The sequence below is a fragment of the Tenrec ecaudatus genome, chromosome 1, assembly GCF_050624435.1.
Source record: "Tenrec ecaudatus isolate mTenEca1 chromosome 1, mTenEca1.hap1, whole genome shotgun sequence".
NCBI classification, from domain to species: domain Eukaryota; kingdom Metazoa; phylum Chordata; class Mammalia; order Afrosoricida; family Tenrecidae; genus Tenrec; species Tenrec ecaudatus.
Window position 1 is genome coordinate 77,694,527 of NC_134530.1, and position 26,623 is coordinate 77,721,149.

Sequence of the window (26,623 nt, forward strand, 5' to 3'; positions counted from 1 at the left end):
AGCAGAAAGTTTTGTCTTTATCCCTGGAAGTGGCTTTTAGATTAGAACTGTTGACCTTGAGGTTAGTAGCTCCACTATACCACAAATCAAAATTTGAGGATTTAGGGAGATTAGAACACTATCATTACTGTAAAATGGAAAACAGTAAAATAGTGACACAAAAATAAAAAAATACAATTTACTACATGAACCCATGGAGCTCTGATGGCACGATTGGTCATGCATTGAGTTGCTAACTTTGAGGTCAGCAGTTCAAAACCATACCATCAGCCATTCTGAGGGAGAGAGAGGAAGCTTTCTCCAACTGTAAATACTTAGTCTCAGATATTTAGTTTCACCTTATTCAGTGAAATAAATCAATAAAAGGCCAAATATATGATCTCAAATACATGAAATAACAAGAATATAGAGACCACTGGTTATTAGAGATAACCTGGAGGAAGGAGGGAGACAAAGAATCAGTGTCTGGGAAACGGATTATGAGTAAGGTAATGGTCATATTGGCAAATCTTACCATACAGTGTAATAATAGCACTAAATCTCTAATAATCTCAATTTCATGTCTTTTTAATAATTATGACACTTTCCACTACTAAGCCAGGGCTGCAACCTCAAACCCACTCTTAATTTAACCAATAACTTTATTAGATAGTCAGTACCTTATTTTACAACTGAGGAAACAGATCTACCTTCCTCCAAAGTAATGTTTATTGGACACTAGGTGCCTCTTAAAAGCACTATGGAATCTGGAGGACTGTCTGAGACAGGAATCTTGATTACCCTTCAAAGACAGCACTATTTTCCTGTTCAGACTTATCTATTGACAAGTAAAGTACTTACACATTCTGAAGACTGTCTAGTCCTTATGGGTTGGTCCCCCTGTGGCTGAGCTGAACCAGCCACTTGCTGGGCATTTACCAGGTTGCGGACCAGTTGGGCTGCTAAGAGAAGACATCACAACAAAAACCAACAGATGAAATAACAGAAAAATGATAATACTGCTATTATATCTGACTATTAAAAATCTCTATTATGTAATAGAGTCAAATCTGAGATTTTATAAAGTTGGTCTTTAAACGATGACTGTTACTAAATAATTATGCCACACTATTTTTCTAAAGGAAACAACTACTTATTTAAAAAATAACATTCTGCAATAGAAATCTGAGTATCTGGAAATCACACTTCCAAAATAAACTAATGTTCTCTCAATAGCTTCCACTTGGAAGTTTACTGGATTATTTGGTGGCTGCTAACTGCAAGGTCACCAGTTCAAAACCATCATCCCCTCTAGGAGAGAGAGATGAGATTTTCTACTCCTGTAAAGATTCTCTTAAAAAGAAGAGAAAAAAGGCAAACAGCTCAAGGCAGATGTTTTTTAAGGAACCTGTCTGAAGATTCCTCTGATTTTTCCCATCTTGTGTTTCACTTGTATATTGAGAAAACTATGTTAAATTCAAAATATAAGCTGCTTTGCTAGATCTTTAATTTAAATAATAAGATTATGGGAGAATGTCTTGTGAGGGTATTATATCTCTCGATATTTCTCATTCTGGCTTTATAATGGAGAGCTTTTCTTCAGCAGGGGAGCACTGAACCATCCGGGGCCCGGGGCCCCTCCTCCCAGCCCGGCTGAAACCCGGGGGGCTGCTCTTCACCCCGGAAGGAAAACAGCTCTGGCTCACGGCGGCGGGCAACCACAGAGAGGAACTGTACAGCATGGAGCTCTCCACGGCTTGTTTTGCATGAGCAGCAGGTGGGCAGGCCTTTTTCCCAGGTACCCCTGACGGAGCTTGAACCTCCAATCTTTGTGCTGCCACGGAACCTTTGAACAGTTACCACCTCCCCGCGACTCCCCAGAGGGGTGGAGGTGGGAAAGTTCTATTGGGAGTGGGGACCGTGAAAGATTCTGATGGAAAAAGCCTCACTATTCCCTCCCTCATCCCAGTAATCCTGAGGAATCTTCTGGAATTTCTAAATTGCCTCCCCCACCCTTCCCCCGCGTATTGGCTGACTGAGAGGAAAGTGCTGTGGAACAAGTCAAGAGGTATGACTGAAACAAAATAATAGTAATTGATAACTTATCAAGGGTTCAAGAGGGAGGGGGGAACGGGGAGGGAGAGGGAAAAATGAGCGCTGATGCCAAGGGCTCAAGCAGAAAGCAAATGTTTTGAGAATGATGATGGCAACAAATGTACAAATGTGCTTGACACAATGGATGGATGTAGGGGCTGTGATAAGAGTTGTATGAGCCCCCAATAAAATGATTTTAAAAAAAAGCAAGACCAGAAACCAGTCACGATTAACATATACGCTGACTCATAAGGATTCCATGTCTGTCAGGGTGCATTAGACCTGTGTAAGACAGTCTTTACAAAAGCTCTTTTTAGAAACATGGCTAGGTCTTTCTTCTTAGGTGCCTCTCAATGGACTCAAACCTCCAACCTTTCCGTTAGCAGCCGAGCATATTGACTATTCACATCACCCAGGGACTCTGAATATATCATATCCAAGTACTGTTCAAAGTATGAGTCCTACTGTATAATTTTAATCTACATAAATTATACAACTACGACTAATTAGAGAAAAATAAGGCCTTTGGCAAAATACACATAAATGACCATATTCCCATTACTCGTTTTGGCTTTCTCTATTTACCTGCCACACTGCTGTTTCTCTGTCGGGCTAGCTTGACCTCCGGGCACTCCCTTCGTACATGTCCTGCATCTCCACATATAAAACACCGGAGATCTCTGGGGTCTCTATAGTCTCGAGTGTCGTGGGCGTCCAGAAGATCCCTGGAGTCTTTATCTTCTTCATTCCCTTCTTTATCTTCTTCACTGTCTTTCTTCTTTAGTCTAAACAGTAAACTGCTGATACCAATAATGTGGGGCTAGGGACTTGAAACTGAGTGAGTCACAGACAGAACTAAACTATGAAAGAATCCACAGTCACAAAAGGAATAACCTGTCTATTGTTTTCATGCATCATCTGTTTGAAAGCAAAATATCTTACATTTATAGCATACCTATTCATAGCAAAAACTTGGCATTCCAGTAGTGTAGAATACAGTACTATACAACAGCACTTAGTATAGAATCCTAGTCTAACAACAGTCCTTAGAGATTGTGATGTACAACTCCTTTTTACAGAGTAAGGAGCTAAGAATCAGAGAAATGTCTTGCATAGTTATCTGTTAGCAAAATACCAAAGAGAAAAACTAGCAGTGTTTTGTCTGGAAAGTTACAACTTCTTGATATCAGCCAGACTTCATAAATAAAGAAGGGATTGTCTTGCCCATGTAGGGTCCAGGTGGAGAGTGTAAGTATGTTTCCCAAGTATCTTTTGAAGGAGTAGATAGACTGTATTATTCTTGAGGCCCTATTATGTAGAGATATACTTTATAGCATACAACTCAAGATTCATGCGTTATATCTTAACGGTTTGCATGACTTTGAGGTCCTCAGCAAGAAACCCAAGTTTTGATCACTTTCTCTTGTTCTTATCACAGTTCCTGGCACATAATAGGTATCAATCAATGTTGCCTCAATAAACAAAAACAAAACCCATGAATGAATGAATGGCGGGACATAACTTTATAACACAAATAAGTCATAACCTATTATAAAACTCCATTTAAATGTGTATTTACCGAAAGTTCAATATGAAGTCCTTAACTTTCTCACGTAGCATTTTAGCATTTCTAAAACAGCTGCAGCTATAAATTGGCTAAACGTTTACTTTTCCTATAATGATATATAATCATTGGCCAACCTTCTCCTCTTAGGGCAGTCTTTCATGTAGTGGCCTATTTTCCCACACACACGGCAACATCGATCATTGGGAGCCAGTTCTCCATCTGTTAATACTCTGGAATCAAAGAAGTATTCCTAGAAGGAAAATACAATTTTACTAAGGAAAAAAAAATTCTGTAGAATTTTTAGAACTAAATGAAAATAGAACAAAGCAGCAAAAGTAGCTTTAAGAAGAATTATCAACAAATACTCCACTATCAAGTATATGAAACTAAGAATCAGAATGACTAACGTCAGAGTAACTGGAAGGGCTAGCCACTTTACATCTATATTCACTTTTGAATTCAATTGCTACAGGATCTTAATAAAAGTAGATACTACTTTCATCCTAATTTTAGAGATAAGGAAACCAAAGTTGAATTCACATCAACTGCCCTTAAGTGAAAAAAAAAGATTTAGCCGTAAGCCTGACTACAAAGTTCATGTTTTCTATTATAACAGTCTCTACAAGAACTTATTTTTTAATAAAAAGTTTCTACTGATCAGTCCTTTGGTTCACCATATGTACTCCAGTATAAGCCAACCTGAATATCAGCCAAGACACCTAATCTTACCATAAAAACTGCATTAAAAATGTGCTGAAACACTCGGCATATACATGAATATATCCGTGGTATTTAAAATATGTGATTTATATACAACTTTTATGAACATTTAACAGTTATCACATAAATGACGATGTCCCTAAGGAAAAGGTAGAGAGCTAATAAGCACAAATACATTTTCTTAGCTTTACCCAAATCCTTGGTAAAGCGAAGGTCCTTGCAAGATGGATTGAGCAGTGGCTGCAATAATGGACTCACACATAACAACGGAGCAGACGGCGCCACACTGGCAGTGTCTCCTTCTGCTGTACATAAGGGTCACTGTGAGCCAGAGTGACCTGATGGCACCTGCCAACAACAGCTCCTTGCTTCTTCTTTTGGACTCTAGCTCAGTTTTAGTTACAGAAATTATCTGGACCTAACTGTACTGATCCTTATGAAGTCAAGAAAGTTTACCTACTTAACGCACTCAAAATTGATCTAAAGACAAGGGAAACAAGCTCTACGATGTAGCAGTACAAACAGCAGACAATAACAAGTGTTGGCGAGGATGAGAAGCAAAGGGGAGTTAAATACTGACATGGGGATGTGAAATGCAGTCAGTTCGGAAAGCGGTGTGACATCTTCAAAAAGTTGTGTAAATTTATATATAAAAAAAACAAGACCAAAAACCATGCCATCAAGTCAATTCTGACTCGGGTAGAACTGCTCCGGTCTTTTGCCCTCCAAGTGGCAGGTGGTTTCCAAATCCTGACCACACTACATGACACTACTGGGTACGTACCCCCAAATAATGACAACATATGTCCATACACGCACCATGTGTACACAAATGTTCACAGAAGCATTACTCATAATAGCCCAAATCTGGAAACAAATGTCAAAATGAATGTATTACATCCAGACACTGAAATAATTATTGGCCATAAAAGAATTAAGTTATGATAAATGCTACAACATAAATGAACTTTCATCATATAAGTGAAAGAATATGTCTTTTGGTCAAAAGACAAAGAGCTACATATTATACACTTCCATTTATAGGAAATGTGCAGAATAGGCAAATCTGCAGGCATAGTAGTTGCTTAAAATTAGGGAAAGGAGGAAAAAGAGTGGTTGACATCTCATGTATCTAGAAATTTCTTTTAGATACGATGAAAATGTGCTAAAATCAAATAGGTTATGGTTAGACAATCCAGTGGACTAGAGCAACAAAGAACTGTATGTTTTAATGAGTGAGTTTTGTGAATCATATCCAATGAAGCTCTTTCTCAAAAAAGAAGGTGAAAGATAATAATTTAATATCTTCATCATCACATTTTCTGACAAGTAGAGATGAAGCCATTTCTTAATTCCCCCAATTGCTTAAGGCAGACGAAACCTAGGCATCCTGAATTTGTTCTCCTTCACTGAACACTTCCAATCAACTATCAAATTCTAGCCCTTTCTACTCCCAAATTCTCTCTTGAACTTTATTCCATCCTACCAGTTAAGAGGCCTTGACAGTGAGTTGACAAAATTTCTCTGTAAAAGTCAGAAAGGAAGGATTTAGGTGTTACAGTAAAATTGAAGATAATATGTAAGTATTTATATAAGAAAATGACAAACCCAGTGAAATATTTTATAGGGGAAATTTAAAATATGTTAATAATAATAAATGAGTTCATTTTTATCTTTATACATTTACTAAAAAGAGTACTAGAATTCTCTTTTGGGAAGACAATACTTCACTAAAATGCGATTCAAACATAAATGTTCCCTATTAAAATTGATTACAAATGTCCATCTCTTAATAATGACCTATAATAAAATTCCATGTATTTAATCTTTTAAAATGGTGTTCATAAATGAAAAGGCTGAAGACTCATGGTAGAAAGGGTCTACAGTGCCTGTAGTAGGACTAGTCTTTGATAAAAGGAGAGCTACCTGCAGATTATGGCATATTTATAGATCTGGTAGCACAAAGTTGAGCCAATGTTGATCTAATAGTATTTACTGTCCCAGAGAACAAAATCACCTAGGAAGAGTGGGAGATGCATTAGTGAAAAATGGGATAAAGTGCAGGGAATATCGAGTCTTGTAAAAAGAAACAAAGCCTGAAATAACTTATAAAATAGGAGATAGCAGTAATTAAAGAAATTTTAGAGTACAAAACATTACTGCAAATCCAGTTGAAGATTAACTTATATAGTTTAAACTGTCCAGCTTTATGGCTTTTCCCCCCATTATAATTTGGCTGCTCAAATAAAGGCAGATAGTGGGATAGACGGCTAAATTCCTATATAGTTATACACAACAGAATACAAAAGAAATAATAAAGATTAGGGGGAGGGGTTTAGGAAATTGGAGAAAAAGCTGGAGCTTTTGTCTCCTTAGAGCTGTCTGCTTCCTTAAAGATTTATAGTTCTGTAAATCTTTAGAGTCAGGATGGGCCTGATGGCACTGGGTTTGCTTCTGGGTTTATGTGTAAGCCAAGATCCCTGGTGGCACAACGGTTAAACACTTATTTACTAGCCAAAAACACAATCGTTTTTTCAGGAGAAAAAAACCTGACAACCTATTGCTGTAAAAATTACAGCCTCAGATGCTCTAAGGGGCAGTGCTGTGCAGTCCTCCTGGCTTGCAGATAACAATACAACAAATATACAAGTCGTGTCTCTGGGTGGCAAAAACAATTTATACTCAACTAATAATTGAAATGGTTGGCATTTTAAACCCATCTAGCAGCACTATGCTACAGTCTGCTGCTGTAAAGATTATGTGGCCAACAAAACCCTACCAAACTCGGCTCTAGTGACACGTGGCAGGGAGGGGTCACCGTGAGTTGGAATCAACTCAGGGGAACAAGCTTGGCTGGAGTTGATGAGCCAGGCACTATAGTAAGCACTGTCGAGAACATGGTAAATCTTACAAAGACCCACTCCTCAGTAAGCTCAGCGACAAAAAGAATTTAACTAGCTAGATAATAGAAACACATCATAAAATAACTTATATGTAGTTTATATAAAACATAATACTTTGTATAGGCATGTTTGTGTGTATAAAATAAATTCATTATGGACTATAAGTGCGGTAAGAAAAAAATAAAAGAGAACTTTGTTGTTAATATCAATTTGGAAATGATTAAATTTCTTATTCTTTGAAAAACAGTCCTATTATAAAAAAGAAAATATTAAGAACTGATTTGTATAAACTTACAGCTTCTCTGCCTATGAGAGGATAAAAGGGGGTACCAAAAAGTTTCCTTCCATTGATAAATGCCTTCATGATGAAATTGGTCACTATTGAAGAAGAACAACAAAGATATAGATATTAATGTATAAAAGCTTTAAACTTAAGGAAATTGCTTAAACATACTTTTAAAACTTACTTTTTCTAGAAACTCCAGCACCAAGGTTATGATTCAAATCAAAAGGGTCTAGAAAATAAGGAATTGGTTTTTTTAATTTAGAATTATGTTCATGGTAACATATGTTTAGAGTCTTATACTACATACACTCAGACCAACAAACATGGTGAATTATTCTGTAAAAATAATAGATTAAGGGATGCAAACTGATAACAATGAAATAGAATGATCTTCTAAATCCTAACATGTTTCAGTTTCCCCCCACAATTAACTTGGCAGCAAACGACACTCTGGCTTTTTATTATATCTTGTTGCTAAATTAGTATCATACCTTCAATAGCAATGCATTTGGATGTCCACTGCTTCTCAAAAGTTGTCAACAGCTTTTTCTGCCGAATGCTAATTACATATTCCTTGAAATCAAACTCCTCCGTATAGAAACGAAGCAATCCCAACCAAAGCTCTCCTAATGTTTCTGTGTTTTTTCCAAGTGATGGTAAACGTTTTTTCTACATGTAAGTTAAAGATAACAAAAGAGGGGGAAAATGTAGCTATCTAAAGTATGAGCAGCAAATCCAAATAAATTTTAATTATGCAAATCAAAGAACATTCTTTAACATAAAGACTATATTACCAGTTCCTCTGTTTTATCAAAGAAAAAGGCATTCCATCCATCAACCATTCTCTGTGGAATCTGTTTTCCATCAAAGATCTGTATAGTAAAAAAATAAAGTTTAATTAAATTTCAAGCCAGTCATTCTGAGGGATCAAATAATTTGATATCAATTTAGAATCTACCTGTGATACACACATTGAATATTTTTATTAAAAATAAAATACACTAATGGTATAAAAGTCAATGACAAGTAGTTAATGAGTAAAAAGTACATCTGAAAGACTGAAACTGGCAAAGAATTATCTTAAGAGCATTATACTTTCCAAATGATGCATTTAACATTATCCATCTGGCCTATCAAAACACACCCAGTTCAAAAGTCATGAGACAAACAAAACTGGCAGTGTTATCAAAGAATAATAGTATAGAAATATACCAAAATAATATGTAATGATTCGGTATCTAAATGAACTCAGTAGGGATACTGGTTTTGGTTTAATACGTAATGATCCTGCATCTAAATAAACTGATTTTGGTTTTTGTAGGCTGAGAAACTCCTAGGCTTTTCCCTCCCCCTTAATCAGGAAATTTCCCCTAACATCTTAATGATTACAAATCTTCATTAATAATTAAGTGTAGTAATTCATTGCCCAAAAGAAAATGTGACCAGGAAAAAAATGATGCTATTTTAAAAGGATCTCATAAGGCAGTAGAACACGAACAACTGACCCTGCAAGCTTTCATTTAAACAGAGGAGATATATACAGTTAAGTGCAAAAGTTTAGAGTCACCAGATATCATTTCTAGTCTTGTTCCTGCCAGGGACTCTAGACAGGATAATTATCCTCTCAGTTTTCCCAATGAAAATAAGAAAAAATTAGATTAAAATCTATTAATGTTTTTCTTTTTCTCTCTCTTTTAATCTAACCCTTTTCTAAAATGCAACTTTCATTGGTGGGCCAATATGTAAAAAAGATAAAACCACAAATATTCTTATCAAATCCTGATTAGAGAAAACATATCCACCTATTTCTCATCCAATCCCTCCACGTATTATAGGACTTTTCAGAGGTTCCTTGAAACTCCTAATGTTTTCCAGAATACATTTTAAAACAACTGAATAAATACTGTGTTTTCCCTTCTACACAGAACATTGGTTTTTAAAATCAATTACATGTCTAGCCCTTCCAACCTCATTCTTACAATTAAGTTCCTTGTAGATTTAGGCCACTTTCTCTCAGGCGCAGACACTCCAAGCATCCCAAATCCTGCCATACATCGAATGCTGAATATTATGTTATGGATTTAATATTAATAGCATCTTGCCAAAGTATATATTGTAATCCCTAACCTCTATCTTCATAGTTATAATGCCTCTTGGTAATGGGCTATTTTGTTACGTTAACGCATCAGAATTAGTTGTAGGGTTCTTCTTGGGTCAATCTCTTTTGCGATATAAGAAATTAAAGAGGAAGCAGATAAGCAGAGTTGGGTTAAGATAGAAAGAGATCTCTAAGAAGCGAAGAAACAGAAGATGAAGAGACAAGGATTTGCTACTGCGCCAAGAGAAACAGCCTCCTCTAGAGCTGGTGTTCTGAACTCAGACTTCTATGCTCCTCAACTATGAGAAAGTTAATTTGTTTGTTAACCCTCTCGTTGTTATTTCTGTTATAGCAATATACTTGTTAAATGAATATATTTACTCTTAAGCATAAAGACATAAGTTCCAAGGGCCTTAAGTTAATGACAAGTTGCTTTTTAATTTATCTATAACAAATACAGTCTAGCCCAAGTTCTGACATTTCATAAAACGAGAGCCTGAAATTTACAAATATTAATAAGTGAAACAAAAGACATGGGATACTGTGCTCAACAAGAAAATTATCAGAAGTTTTTTAATTTACCCTTGTTTGTTAGGATGTTGTTAGGGATATTCCATGCTTTGTATAATTTGATTTATTTACCAGATTTTGAAATAGTACAAGCTACTTCTTTAGACCTTGATTCCTTCAAAGAGAATTCTTACTTTTGAATGATAACTCAACCATGAACCAAACTCAACAATGAAGGCTGGTAACACAATAAACAGACCTGTGAGGCTTTAGGGAGTGATTGGACTTTGATTTTACTTGTACTTATGAATACTGATGTTTGAGGGTGTCTAACTTTCCACTCTGTTTCACTGTTTTAAGTGCTTAGCAAAAATAATTTTATCATCTCTTGCCCTTTTACATGGCAATACAAACATACATAAGCACACTAACATTCCCTTTTCCTCCCCTTTCCAACTTCCCCCATTTTCTCTTCTTTGAACTCCCCAACAATCATTTCAACACTCAATTCTCCCTCTAAATCTTCACCAAACAAAGCTAGAATATCTGGGCAAGGGGTAACACTAAACATCTCCTTGTTTACGTATTTCATTGTAATATTTTATTATCTACTGCTTTAGTATTTAACATACAATTTTAAGCTGCTAGAAATTAAGAAACATAAAAAAGGTATAATACTAAGTATGAATAACACTCCCAAATTATCGTAAGAATTTAATTTCATATGAAAATGTGCTTTTATATATGATTTGCTAGAGTACAGCAAAATCATTCTACTTCTCCTTTTGACCTAAAGAACTTGAAACAACTGATGACCAACAATCCACTATTAATTCTTAAGTCTTTAAATACCCACCCACTTAAAGTCTAAGTTCAATTACAAAGGGAGCCAGAGATCATCAGCTTCATTAAACATATCCTTACCCTTAAAAGTTGATCGATGCCAATGACCAATACTTAAATGATGGCAGAGCAATGGACAATGGGGTCCCATATGACAAGCAAAAAAGGCCAGAAGCAAAAATCCATATATCATCAGTCCACATGTATCACAAAGCCCCCCACAATCAGAGCTCATTATGATGGAAAACATCCCATGGACTGTCATTTCATCAATCACTGTCTGTTAAGCAGATAATGGGAGAGTTCTTGAAAGTTGACTATGGCAATCCTACCTATATTTTTCCAACAATAATGTTAATGATGCTGCTAATAACAAAAATAGTAAAAGTAACCACTATGTATAAAAGCCTATTAGGGTATCTACTACATGCAAAGGCATTTGTTGTCAGTTTCTTATGTAAACATGGCAAAATCAATATTACTGCTAAGACATTTTGACTGTTGATGAACATCAACATTTTTGAAGGTCAGGCAATTTAATTAATTTTACAATGTCACTATTATGAAAATCACCTCTCCCTGGCTATAATATAATGTCCTGCTCTTTCCATTCTTCAATGGCTCTTGAATCATAGGTGATAAAATGAAGGTACACAGACAAATCAGCATTAAAACAAAATGTATGGCTCATTGTTGCTGACTATGGTATTCTGTCGAAGTGATAATGGTTGCTATGCTATTACCAACACTAGATCATTCATAAGATTCCCCTAGTTTAAAGCTTAACAATTAGACGAATAAAGAGCACAATCCATTCTAGGGAGGCCTAATTTAATTCAGGTTGAATTAAAATATATTATAGTGAACCACCTTGCTAAAAATAAATACATTACCTAACATTAATTTAAAAATTTTAAACTTTCTGCTAGAAAACACTATTATAAAATGTCCTTACCTTCCCACTGCTTGAGAGAAAGAAGGGAATCCTGCTTTAGAAACATCGTACTCATTAGAACTTTTAAAAACTTACTAAGACCATCTGACATCCATCCATGGCTCAGTATTTTGTGATATCTTTGTCTCGACTCTCAACGTTTATGTGAAATCAGAATATTATCTCTATAATTACCTCAAAATTACCACCTTTATAAGAAATTAGCGGTGCATCCTCCTTAATGTTTGCAAATCCCCTTTGTGCCAGGAATCAGAGGGAACAGCTGGATGATTAAAAACTCCTTTGTGCCTATTTAGTAAAATGGGACTCTACAAGTCAACCAGTTCTGATTAAGTAAAGAGAAAAATTGCTTTATTTCATATTTGCTTGATGCAATTAACAAGACTTTGTAGGCACCAGCAAGAATTTCCTTGGATTTCTTCCCAAACAAAATTTAAAATTGAGAAGGTTGAATAATGTTGTTATTGTTAGTTTTCAACTCAGCAATTCCATGTGACTGAGTAGAGCTGTCACATAGGGTTTTCTAGCAGTAATCTTTACAAAGGGCCTGGTAGTGGAGTAGTTAAAAGCGTAGCTGCTAACCAACAGGTCAGCATTCAAACCCACCAGATGTGGTAGTCTATTCCTATAAAGAGCAATGGCCTTCACCACTGCTATCCACTACCACTTAGCTGATTCCGACTAATCCACATTCCGACTCTCTCATCTAAGGAAATAAAATCTATGGGTTCAGAAACATAAGAGTTAACAGCAGTCTACAAAAATTCCGTATTTTATCTGCAGTATTCTATTACTAGGAAATACAAAACATCACAAGATATTCAATGTTTCTGTTCATCTAGTATTCTGATAGTCTATATAGTCTCCCATATAATTAAAAAAATTGGGATTTAACAGAATTGATTATATGATTAATATTAGTAAAAAATGTAGGAATTTCATGGAGGAAAAATCCTTAATATAATAAATGGAGCAAGCTATACTATACTTCGGGCGAATGCTTGCACAAGAACCTCCTTCAGATTTTCTCAAACACCTACCTCTTGTAGAACTGGGATAACAGGTGGTTTTCTCTGCTGCAGAAAGTACAGCACCATAAGGATATATGCATATGAAGATAAACTTCCTCTGGAAGCATCTCCAATGTCACATCGCTAAACAATATAAAATAATGATTGAAAATGAAATGAGATTGTCATCACAGACGTAATCACTAATATCAGATACATTTTTAAAAGTCAACAAATTGGCAAATATACAAAAATTCAATAACTATTAAAGATGGTGTTCGAGAATAACTTGCCAAACATTACATGTGAAAGTTTAAATTGGTACAAACTCTATAAAGATTTTATTACTATGAAAACTAGAAATACATGTCTTCTAACTTCATAATTCTGTTCTAAATGTGTACACTGCAAATACACCAGAAGATGTGTGAAATGATTGACTAAATTTGCACTATAGCATTGCTGGAATAGCAAAAATCCACCAGATACAAGATCTATAAGTAATGCAATGGTTTCAAGAACCATGGTTTACACATATAATGGAATAATATGAAGCCCTTTAAAAAGCAACCAGGAAAAAAAGAGAAGGAAGCTCTTGATGTAATAATAGGTCTATTGCTAAGTGGAAAAGCACAGTGAAGAACATTTATAGTGGGTTTATACTTGTATTAAAAAGTGGGGAGAGGATTTACATATTTGTATACACTGGTAGAACATATTTCATGGAAGACAGAGCGTAACTTTTAACATTGATGTCACTAGCAAGAAGTATTAGCTGGCTAGAAGACAAACTATACCAGGAAATTTTCACCATAAACCCCTTTCTACTGCCATCAAGTTAATTTCAACTCATAGTGACCCTCTAGGACAGGGTAGAACTGCCCCTGTAGCTTTCCGAGACTGTACTTCTTTATAAGAATAGAAAACTTCCTGCTTCTCTCAAGTAGGAGCTACTGGTTTCAAACTCCTGACCTTGTGGTTAGCAGATCAATGCATAACCTCCATAGCACCAAGGCTCCTACAAATTCCTTTAGGCCTTGTAAATTCTGAACCACATGAATATGTTGGCTAGCTTTTAAAAAATTAACTAAAAGAAAACTCTATTAGAATCCTCGAAGATTTCCCGCCATGACTAAGGTTTCATATGCTTTCTGTGTACTTAAAGAGTGAGAATTAAATTCTGGTAATGGACCACTTCATTTCATTACCAAAACTCCATATAAACCCAACCACCGTGGTAAGAGTTACTTTTATGAAATAAATCTAGAAAATTCATTATTTCAAGCCTGATTGTTTTCTATGTGCCTAGATGCTTTTATTTCCTTTTTTATACAAGAAATATATGAAAATATCTGAACAAATATTTCTTTCTTTTTTTTTTTACCCTTTGATGATTTGCTTTTTTCTTTTTTTTTTCATTGTAATAAACCATTTTATTGGGGGCTCTTACAGCTTTTATAACAATCCATACATCAGTTATATCAAGCGCATTTGTACATATGTTACCATCATCATTTCCAAAACATTTTTCAACTTGAACCCTTTTTTTAAAACTATTTATTGGGGCTCACAGAATTCTTATCACAGTTCATACATATACATACATCAATTGTATAAAGCACATCTGTACAGTCTTTGCCCTAATCATTTTTTTTCTCCTCTTTTCTTTTTTAAAACATTTTAGTAGGGGCTCATACAACTCTTATCACAATCCATACATATACATACATCAATTGTATAAAGCATATCCATACATTCCCTGCCCCAATCATTCTCAAAGCATTTGCTCTCCACTTAAGCCCCTTGCATCAGGTCCTCTTTTTTTTTCCCCCCTCCCTCCCCTCAAATATTTCTCTTTCATGAAACAGTTTTATGAAATGAAAATACAACCAAGTCAGTCCCTTATCTAAACTCTTCCACTAGTACATTCACTTAAGTACTTATTGAACAATTACTATAAAACAGGCCCTGTCCTATGCTATGGGCACAGATGTCCCTACTTAGTGGAGATTATATATCTAGCAAAATAAAAACAAAGTCCCCAAGAACATAAAATGAAATATGGTAAGTGTTATAACATGAAAAGCACAGATTTTACTGATAAGGTTTTGCTTTACTTCTCTGGCCAGAAATATTTACCACTAAACCTAAACACCACATTTTCAAATCCATAGAGTCTTAACTTGGGTGAAAGTTCATAATTATTGTACTGAGAAATTTACTAATATACTGACATGTAGGGAAAAGGCTAAAAATGACCTTATTCTAACTGGCACATATTTAAACCCATCTAACACTGAGGCCCCTTTTTCTTAAAACCTTTCCACAAAACTGAGACGTTTTTCACAAATCTTACAACAGCATGATTCACTTTAATATGAATATAACAAAACAAATTGTACACTTTTTTATAATTACCTTAGCAAATACTTTCATAGTATATCCCAAGTACTGCACTCTAGGATCAATAGCTGCATAAGTAGCTAGCATTCTTGTGTTATGCTGAGCCTAAAAAAAAATTCATATTTGAAAGCATTTAATATTTAAATTTAAAAGTTAGTTAAAAAAATAAAATACACACCAAGTAGAATATTTATAAATGTAAGTACCAGGAAATAAGTCAAACAAAAGCTAATCTTCAATTTGAAGAAAATACCAAAATGCCTAATTTTTTTTCTTAGTACTACTCACATTTGAAGGTATTAAGAAAATAATATATCAAGAACGTGGCATCAGGATTAGAAAAAGATAAGCAATATAGTTGACACAACCCTGTGCGTACTCAACGTGAGGAGGATCTGAACACTAATGAAAATCCAAGATTACACCCTTCAGTACAGATTACACCTCCACAGAAAGAAAACAAAACTCCTCACAACTGGACCAATTGTTAATATCATAATAAACAGAACAGAGATGGAAGTTGTCAAGAATTTGGTTTTCCTTAGATCCACAATCAAGACTTCAGAAGCAGCGGTTAAGAAATAAAGCAACGTATTGCAACAGGCGCAGCTGCCACACGAGACCCCTTCTTCAGAGGGTGATACGCAAAGATGCCACTTTGAGAACGAAGGTGTGTCTGACCCAATCTATGGTATTTTCAATTGCTTAAAATGCAGGGGAAACCTAGAAAATGAATGAATAAGGAAGGCCCAAAAAGAACTGATGTCTTTAAATTATGTTGCTGGCAAAAAATATTGAATACATATTGACTGTCAGCAGAGCAAACAAATCTGAACAGAAGGACAGCCAGAATGCTCACTAAAAGCAAAGATGGTACGAGGTGTTATATGGATATGTTATCAGGAAGGCCCAGTCCCTGGAGAAGGACACTGAGGGTAGTAAGTAGAGGCAAGGTCCATAAAAAAAGGAAGACCCTTGTCAAGAAAGTCTAAGCCAGTGTGCTCAAACATAGCGAGGGGCTCAGAACCAGGCAATGTTTCATTTTGTTGTACAAAGGGTCTCTAAGAATTGGATGGACTCAACGATCACTAACAACTTATGTTTGGTAATTTTAAACATAACGGTATACTCAGTCAGATGTAAACCCTTAAAACAACAAGTGTAAGCATACCTGGTATATTCAGAAAGAAAAACTTACCAATGTATTATATAAACTGATATCACCTTCTAACCCACTTCGTCTGTGTTCAAATTTTACTATAGGCACTTTGGCAGTAGTTATAGGCAAAATATTTCTTAAACCTAATTAAAAAACAAAATTGGTAAATTAAATAATGTTCACACAGCTAAAAACATCTTCTTTTAAAATTATAATTAAAAATTCATACCTGGGTGTCTCTTAAGAATTTTTGCCAAATTTTCTATTATTTCCTTAGAATTTAATTTCTAAAAAACAAAAGACATTAAAAATTAATTTTAAATAGTCTGCCTGATTCAGTCTGACCTTGCTCAAATTATATTTTAATCTAGACATTGAATACTAGTATTTAAATTTTCAGCTATAAGGCTCTACCACCTTGCTTTCATTCATATAAGCATCATCAGGAAACTTGAAAGAACTGTATCATCTCAGATCCCACCCCAATCTAATGAACCATAATCTGCCTAACAAAATCCCCAAGAAATTCATATGCACACTAAAAGTTTGAGAAACATATAACTAGATGGGTTTGGTAAAGGCAAAGCATGACTGTAATTAAGAACGAAGGCTCTAAATTTAGACAAAACTGGATTCAAATCTTGAACTAAGAATTACCATATATTCTCCAGTATAAGCCAACTCAAATATCAGCAGAGGCTTATACACGAGTATATATATAGTAACTAGCTATGTGCCTCTAAAGAAATCCTTAATCCACCTAACCCTCAAATGACTTTTCTATAGAATCACAATAAACTCCTACCCTAATCAGCTGTTAGAACTACATGAGATAAAGTATTCAGCAGCATGCCTGGCACAAAGTAAGCACTTGAAATGTGTGAGTTATTTATTATTGTCATATTGATAATGAAAAGAAAAATAATCTTTTTTATACTAACACCTAACTTTTGAGAAAAATTCTAGCCTATGCAAATGTATTACTTTATAAAAACCAGCACAGGAAGAGAATTAGTATGGTAATGATCATCATAATCTAATAGGAAAAATAATGTCAACATAATTTAGCAGGTTAAACTGAAGAGTAAACTTCAAATCCCCAAGGTTATTATTAAAATCACTTTTGTATATCCCCAACATATTCATTTTAGCTACAAAAGAACAAAAGTCATCGCAGCTTAACCTGAGAGTTTTAGGACTTATAATTTATACTAAATTATAGGTTTCATTTATGAATAACCTAAAAGGAAATCACGAGCTATGAAAACAATGAAAAATTGTTTAAATGTCCGATGAAAATGGCACAGATAATAATATACAAACCTTTAGTAATTAAAAGTCTGATTACTAAGTTTTACAAAGAAAAAATATAAAACCATATAAACTCAATTCTTACTCTTCAAAATGGAGAAAGGACCACCTCTAACCAGTAGGTGGCACTAAGCAAAAGTTAAGGAGAACAAAGAAAACATTCGTAATTTTTCAGTTCAAGAGCACGTAAATTCAAACCAGAAGCAATTTCTCAGAACCAAAAATAAGGCATTGCCAGACAACACTGCCATCTTCACGATAAGTCTTTCTTTCCTATTTAAAAACTATCCTTTTAAAGAACTATTTCAAAAATGCACAGGTACACTAATCTGCTAAATTCTTTTAAAACAGAGGCTACACTGACACCACTATGGATGCCAGAAGCTTGCCCTCACCCCAATCTTGCAAGCAATCCCTAATTTTGAAACATAAATACCAATATAGGTATTGCCCACATTTTCAGAGTTCGCTTTACACCACTTCACTTTTATAGAAAGACCTACTTTAGTGCCCGTTTTTGCTAACTGGAGGAAATCTGAGATTTTAAATTTTATAATAAAAGGCAAAAAGCAAAATTACTGGTCAGCATTTTGTTTTGGGAAGTCAGGGGGGATATGGGGGGGGGTTGTTATTAAAGAAGAAATGCACACCTAAGCAGCGAGAGTGGCCTTGTCAAGTTCCTTCTCTGGGATTCTATACTCAGCATCTCATTATGAAGCCACCATACCTTGAACGGTGCAGTTCAAAGTTCAACTTGCAGTTCAAAGTTCAACTTGAGCAGTATATATTAGTGTCATTTTAGGTTTTATGTGTGATTTGCTACGATTTGTGGGTCTTATGCACCATTGAGTCAGTTTCCAACCCATAGTGACCCTAACACAACAGAATAGTGGGTTATTTTTTTTTTTGGTGTAAAAACACTCAAAAAAGTTTCCCGTATAAATTAATGGTAAATACTTTTTTGTTTTATACTATTTCTGCTTATCAAAGGTTTTATAGGAATGATCTTCTACTTTCAGATACTCATTCACAGCCATCAAATTGTTCCAATTCATAGCGACCTTACAGGGCAGAGGAGAACTGTCCCTTTGGATTTCTGAGATTACAACTTTTTATGGGAGTAGAAAGCCTTGTCTTTCTCCCTCAGAGCAGCTGGTGGGTTTGGATTTTGGACCATGCATGCAGTTAGCAGCCCAACTTGTAACTTACTATGCCACTATGTGAAAAATCAGGACTGGGCAAGAGCACAGAACCCTCTCCTTTTCTACTTGCTGCTAAGGGATATGGAACACTTCTTCCCTGTCCAATCGGTCTTTTCTTTGCCGGACCTTGGATAAGGTCCCATTGCAGGGGCCTCATTCACAACGGAGGAATGCATACATTCCCACTCTCACTGCTCAGACTGCACGGGGGGAAGGTCTGCTCCTGGCATCTCACAGTGTAATTCAAAATTCTTCAGTTGCAGAGAGTAGTGGTTAGGTTCTACAGTGCTATTAGTACTCTATTTCAGCTACATTATGGGTTAAATAAATTACAGAGAGGCAGTGAGATATAATGGAAAGAGCCTGAGCTCTGCAGTCAGACAGACCTGGGTACGAATTCCAGCTCCAACTCTTACTAGCTGTGTGAACGTGGGCAAGTCAGTTTATCTCTGAAAGCCTCAGTTTCCTCATCTGTAAAATGGGGAAACAATACCTACCTCAAAGGTGGTTGTAGAATGTATGTAAAAGTGTTTTACTGGGGATTCAATAATTGTTATCTCCCCTCCCCCACCCAAAATGAGCTTCTAAAAAGCTATCTTAGAAATCTCTATTATTAAAAAAAGAAAGAAAGAAATCTCTATTATTTATAACATTGCTGCTATGGCGGGAAAAATGTCCCCAAAAGAGTACCCCAAAATGATAGTTACATTTTAGAACACAAAACATAAATCAAATAACCACCTGTATCTGTAGTTGTACAATGATATTATCTAATGGAGAAGATAAGGAGAGATGGAATATGCAAGATCAGGTACACACCAAACTGAAGCATAAACTTCTACACTGGTATATTCCTTGATTTTTCCAAAACTCATTAGAAAGCATTTGTAACTCTCAGTGATGTGGCTTTTATATTATAAAATTGGTGAAACAGTAAACTTACTCCAATATTACAATGTCTCTACACTGTCAATCCTCTTGCTTTTAGATTTAAAATACTGCTGTTGTTAGTATATCGATACACAGAAAAACACCATCTATAACGAGGCTTCAAAAAAGTTCATGAAACTAAAGTTAATGAATTTTTCCAAGAATTTTTAAAGCCCTTTTGTATTTTATCACTACTTTAAAAATTGCAAATGGATTTATCATTAGAATAAAACACACTTACACGGTGCTCTACAAATGCGCTTACCTCTGCACTTTCATGGCCTTCCAGGGTCATACAAATATCTAGATCACTATCACGAAATCCAAATCCATTCTTAGAAGAGCCAAATAAGCACAGTCTTGCCTTTTCTAAGTGAAGGAAAAGAAAAACAAAATTCTTACAATTGGTAGGAAAGCGGAGTCTTCTATTATTTACTAAAGGCCTAACACGAGATGTTTCTGTCTACTTCTTCTGTTTAAAGCACCTACCACTGGAGATGTTCTGAAAATTCCAAATCCTCATCTTTAGTTTAGAACTTTTATCTAAATTCCTATACCTGTTTACCCAACTGTCTTTTCCATTTTTCCACGAGTATCATAAATTCATCCATGCCGAAAACTAAGCTTATCAACTTCATTCCAAACTACCAGGAATCCCTGCACAACCCAACTACTAACCGAAATCGGGAGATTCACACTCACCTCAAGGAAACCTTGAAAGGAAAGCTCTGCAGTTTGCTCACAACAAAATGCAGTTCAACTATGCACTAATGCGGTCACCATGAGTTAGAACTGACTCAAGGGTAACTGGTTTTGTTTTTTCAGTCCGCAGTAACTAGTATCATCCATCATCTATTCAGTTGCCCAAGTCAGAACTTGGCCAGGGTGTCCATAACTAGCCACATTTAACCAGTCACCAAGTCCTTTTGCCCCTTCCAGCTTAACTCGCTCTAAAATTAATCTAAGGACACCTACTGGTGCTCCTTAGGTGAAGCACTCAGCTCTTAATCAGTAAGTGTGTGGTTTGAACCTACCAACTACTCTGCAGGAGAAAAATGAGGCAGTCTGCTTTCATAAAGATTACAAATTTAGAAATTCTATAGGGGGAAATCTGTCCTATAAAGTGGCTGAGTTAGCACGAACTCAAAACAAGGATTTTTTTTTAAAATCTACTTTGTCTCAGTATCACTCTGAATAGTTAAGATCAGTATTTGGAAATAAACTAATTCTTCCTTCAGGGTATAATTCAAATACTTTTACAAACATCACCTTGGTCCACAGGATTAATTTTTCCTCAAAATGAGTGATTAGCAGCCCTGGCAGCCCAATGGCTAAACACTCAGCTACTAAAGAGCCAGTGGTCCAAACCCATCCAGCAGTTCTCAGGAAGACCTGGCGATCTGCTTCCAGAAGGAAACGCTAGGGGACAGTCTACTTTGCCTGTTGGGTCACTATGAGTTGGAACCCAACAACAACCTCAATTTTTAAAAATGTGATCCAGCCACTTAACATAAATTATGATAGTTATCCTTCTATACTCAGTGTCAACAATAGCCTCAACTAGGTTGTGCCTAAAAAGATTGAATTTTTCTCTTGAATTATTTTTTTTCTCTTAAAATCATGTTTATTTTATTTTTTTAAATAATTTTATTGGGGGCTCATACAGCTCTTGCCACAATACATATATTACACCCATTGTGTTAAGCACATTTGTTGCCATTATCATTTTCAAAACATTTTCTTTCTACTTGAGCCCTTGGCATCAGCTCATTTTTCCCTTGCTCCCTTGCACACCCTCCCTTATGAACTGTTGATAATTTATAAATTATTTTTTCATGTCTTTCACTGACCGATGATGTTTCCCTTCACCCACTTTTCTGCTGCCCATTCCCCAGGGAGGGGGTTTTATGTAGATCATTATGATCGGTTCCCCCTTTTCCCCCCACCTTTCCCTTACCCTCCTGGTATCACTACTCTCATTGTTGGTCCTGAGGGATTTATCTGTCCTGGATTCCCTATGGTTCCAGCTCTTATCTGTACCATGTACATGCTCTGGGCTAGCCAATTTGAAAGGTAGAATTGGGATCATGATAGTGGAGGGAAGGAAGCATTAAAGAGCTAGAGGAAAGTTGTATGTTTTTTTGGTAAGACTGGCTTGTCTCTTCCTTATGACCCTTCTGTGAGGGGATGTCCAATTGTCTCCAGATGGGCTTTGGGTCTCCTCTCCACACTCCCCCTCATTCACATTGATATTTTTTGTTCTGGGTCTTTGATCCCTGATACCTGATCCCATCAACACCTCATGATCATACAGGATTCTCAAGGAAACTGTACATTTAGAAAACACATTCTGTATTTTAAGCATCTCCCCATTTCAGTTCTACATCTATTAAAATTTCTATGAAAACTGAGAGAAGCACAAAACAAACTGATTTTTAAAAAAACATAACAGCAATCTTGAGTTTAATTAAGAGTTTGAATTAGTCAAAACTACAAAGGGGCTTTAAAAAGTTTGTGGAAAATAGAATTGTTAACATGCATTTTTTTGTCAAAGCTATGTGTTTAATTTTTTTTTTACAAAACAACCATATCATCTTCAATGTACTTTTCATTACACTTAAAACATTTGTCAAAAAAAATTTGTCAAATCTGCGATTCCATTCTTGGAAGCATTTTTCAAACTCATCTGTTTGGTGCTGACAGCACCTCCCTCGTTTTTTTCTTTACCTCTCCTATGTCATCTTCATTTGTGGACACAAAAAGAAGTTGCACAGAGCAAGGTCAAGTGAGTCAGATGTGTGGAGCAAGAGAGGCATGCTATTTTTTGCCAAAAACTGGAACACTGACGTGGCTGTGTGAGCAGGTACATTGACATGAAGGCAAAACCAGTCCCTCATTTGCCACAAATCAGGCTTCTTTGGTTGCACACTGTTATACAATCTTTTCATAACCTCTAAATAGAAAGCTTGATAACAGTCTGACTTGGTGGAATAAACTCCAAATGCATTAGGAGTTGACATTTTCTTCCGCTTGGGAAGTTGGCAGATGTCTAGAATGAGGTTTGTCATCAATCAATACTTCACCTTTCTTGAAAGATGAAAACAAACCACTTATACATTTGAGTTTTGTCCATAATACTGTCATTGTAAACTGTGTTCAACATCACAAGAGCTTCTGCTGCGTTTTCCCCAAGCAAGAAACAAAATTTCCACAGCTGCAAGCTGTTCTCTTAAATCGACCATCATAATAAACAAGGTTCTAGCGAAACTGCTTTTACAAAAAAATTCAGCAACCAGAGAGAACCTTCCCAGGTGATGGATGGCCCTGGGCGCGCTTACTCAGAGCATGGTTGCTCGACGCTTGCCCGGATGGAAAGCTGCCCTACGAAAGCTCTGCTCCACCCACCACAATTCCGACTGGGGGGTGGTGGTGGTGTACCTCCTTCAATACACTAATAAATATATTATTTTACATATGTTTTAACACCTAATAAATAACCTCTCTAAATAGAAATTTATTCCAGTTATAAACCAACTGTTTTATCCTTTTATAAAATATCTAGTCACTATACTTTTTTCTCACTTATCTGAAAAAAAACCTTCAAAAACTCTCTTGTTGGGCATGCCAAAAAAACCCAAAGCTCAGCTACCATTGTGTAATGGTCCAATCTAAACCTCTCTGATCTCATCTTTCTACTACTCTTTACCTTGATCACACCACTCCAGTCATTTTGAACTTCTGATGTTCTTAAAATATAGCAAGGATAATCTAGTTTTGGAGTCTTTATCACTGCTATTCTTTCTCACTAGAATCTTCTTCCATTGGCTAGTCAGGTAACTTGCTCTATTAGTCATTCTGGGCTCTGCTCACATGTAACCTTCTCAAAGACACCTAACCAACATGTCATCACTCTGTCCTCTTATACTTTTATTGAACGCATTTATTATTTCCTGACATCATATTATATGTACATATACAAGTCAAATGTCTTTCACTTTGAATTGTAAACTTCATGTGAACAAGTTTCAACTCTATAATTAGCACAGTATGTCTAGCAACTAGAATAGTAGCTAGCACATGATATTTAATTAACATATTTTTAAATATCTAAGTAAAACACGAGGGGATTATAATAACCATATCAAGAAATGTTTAACCTATGACATACCATCATATTCTTTTTGAATAAACTTTTCCAAACCAATTAAAATTTGCTCCCTGTTGTGTTGTTCAGAGAAAGGTGGTGATAACTCATCTAAGCAAAAAGGAGAAAAATAAAAAGAGTAAGAAAAATAGAATGCAAAAGCATCCTCAATTTTTCACCCGAAAATATATACTTACAGCTTTTCACTGTTGAATTCTCTGACTTTAAGACCATGAAAGTTAATGGGAAAGGAGGAGGAACAGCACACAAAATAATTTGTAAGTAACTACGTGTATTTTACGTTATTATTTTTCTACGAAAATCAACATACATTTCTTCAAACAATCTTCAATTGCTTTATTTTGACATTAGAAATTTTTGATGGTTTATTTCTCCTGTTAAGACTATAATACTCATATTTTTTACTGCCCCCCTGGCCTATTCAAGTCTTACACTTCCCTCAAATGCCTAGTCAAGATTCACATATGGGAACAAAGCAGTAATTTACCAGGAATGTGCTGTAATTAATATTTACCCTTTAGACAGCTGATTCTCAACCTGTGGGTTGCAACCCCTTTGGGGGTTGAATGACAATTTCACAGGGGTCGCCGAAGACCATTGGAAAACACATACCTAAATATTTCACAATATATAATTACGTATTGCTTTGTGATTAATCACTGTTTAATTATGTTCAATTTGTAACAATGAAAATACATCCTGCATATCAGATATTTACATTACAATTTATAACAGTTGGAAAATTACAGTTACAAAGTAGCAACCAAAACTAATTTTATGGTTGGGGTCACCAGAACATGAAGGACTGTATTAAAGGGTCACGGCATTAGGAAGGTTGAGAACCACTGCTTTAGAAAAACAAATATGGGATCAGTATTTGCCAGGGGCTCAAGGCAGAAGGAGGGAATGCTAAATAAATGAAGCATAGGGATTTTTAAAAGAAAAGAAACCTATTTGGGGATGATATTGTATTAGTGGAAACACGACATCATGCCCCTATCAAAATTCATATAACTGTGAGTGCAAAAGGAAGAACCTTAAGGCAGCAGTTTTCAACCTGTGGGATGTGACCCCTTTGAGGGTCGAACAACTATTTCACAGGGGTCATCCGATTCATAACAGTAGCAAAATTACAGTTATGAAGTAGCAACAAAAATAATTTTATGGTTGGAGGGTCATCACAACATGAACTGTATGAAAGGGTCACGGCATTAACAAGAGTGTGAACCACTGCCTTAAGGTATGTAGATTTTTTAAAAAAAGGAATGAGTTTGAGGATCCTAGAATGGAATATAGACTGTCATAACAGGATCTTACTATTACAAATATAAGAAATAACTTTGCTCAAAGAAGAAGGGGAAAAGATGTCCTCCTAAAGTAACTTTGGATAGGAATGATGTCAAGAAGAGTAAAGGCAAAAAGCCACTGCACTAAACTCTAGTTGATAAAAGTTGTTTCCCTTGAGATACATGTTACCAGTTCTGATACTGCATGCTAGAATGAAGCAGCTACGTTCAGAGATGGTGTGACCCAGGTTTATTATTATTAGAATGGGAGTTTATACATTAGCAGGGAGAAAAGCTAAAATAACCCATATGGTAATATGCTAAGTGTTGAAGAAATCAATATAAACTATGGTTAGGTTAATGTAACTACAGATAATTACACATATAAATAGTTATAGTTAAGTGCATATACAGTCCCCTGATTACAAATAAATTTCACACCTAATCTTTAAGTTAAATTTGTACAAAGTAAGAACAGTTAGATATGGTTCATATCTAACATCAGTGAAATAATGATGTCTTAGTATACCTTTTAAGGTACAAAAAACATTAAACTCTTCAGGACACACTAAAACACCTTTAACGTGACATAGTAATAATAAAATTTTGATGTGCATTGCAAAGTAGTGCCCATCTGTTACCACAAGCCATTATGTATACCTAAACTTTTGATATAGCAGGCTTCTAACTATGAGATATATTAATTGGATGCTCATAACCCAGGGACTGCCTGTATTTACAGGGGCTAGTCTATATTTTCTAAGGAGCCCTGGTAGTGTAGTTGGTTTTGTATTGGGCTGCTAACCCCAAGGTCAGCAGTTGGAAACCACCAGTCACTCCATGGAACAGAGTTACAGTCTCAGAAACACACAGGGGCAGATTCTGTCCCACAGGGTTGCTATGAGTCAGAATCAACTTGATGGCAGTGAGTTCATATTTTCTTAGTCTGTCAGCTGAAAGGGACTAGTAGCAACCATACTCCTACAGTAGCAAGAACGCCAAGCACTTAAGCATTGATTTCTAATACCATTCTCCAATAAAAAGGACTAGGGCTCCTTAGAGAAATAAATGATTCTAGGATCAGGGAAGGAAGGATGTGAGAAGACCATAGATCATTTACAGTGCCAGAAAGTAAGAAATTGCTAAATCAACAACAATACATTTATGAGAGTATGTTAGAGACTTAAGAGTGAACTAAAAAG

General features: G+C 35.7%; 1 protein-coding gene across 10 annotated transcripts in view; it reads right to left on the reverse strand.

Moving 5' to 3' along the window:
• The window catches only part of TUT4 (terminal uridylyl transferase 4), a 150,490-nt gene that overhangs the window by 20,143 nt on the left and 103,724 nt on the right, over positions 1-26,623 (reverse strand). For 6 of the 10 annotated variants that reach the window (XM_075556073.1, XM_075556090.1, XM_075556064.1 and 3 more), the window contains 13 exons: positions 24,139-24,225; positions 20,236-20,339; positions 16,757-16,814; positions 16,567-16,670; positions 15,384-15,473; positions 12,996-13,109; positions 8,344-8,421; positions 8,041-8,218; positions 7,731-7,778; positions 7,559-7,641; positions 3,775-3,890; positions 2,659-2,873; positions 841-941 (listed from right to left, as the gene is read on the reverse strand). In XM_075556073.1, the coding sequence (XP_075412188.1) occupies positions 841-941; positions 2,659-2,873; positions 3,775-3,890; positions 7,559-7,641; positions 7,731-7,778; positions 8,041-8,218; positions 8,344-8,421; positions 12,996-13,109; positions 15,384-15,473; positions 16,567-16,670; positions 16,757-16,814; positions 20,236-20,339; positions 24,139-24,225 (1,376 nt within the window). The remainder of the gene's footprint in view (positions 1-840; positions 942-2,658; positions 2,874-3,774; positions 3,891-7,558; positions 7,642-7,730; positions 7,779-8,040; positions 8,219-8,343; positions 8,422-12,995; positions 13,110-15,383; positions 15,474-16,566; positions 16,671-16,756; positions 16,815-20,235; positions 20,340-24,138; positions 24,226-26,623) is intronic. The other 4 variants (XM_075556100.1, XM_075556125.1, XM_075556107.1 and 1 more) reach the window with 2 other exon arrangements.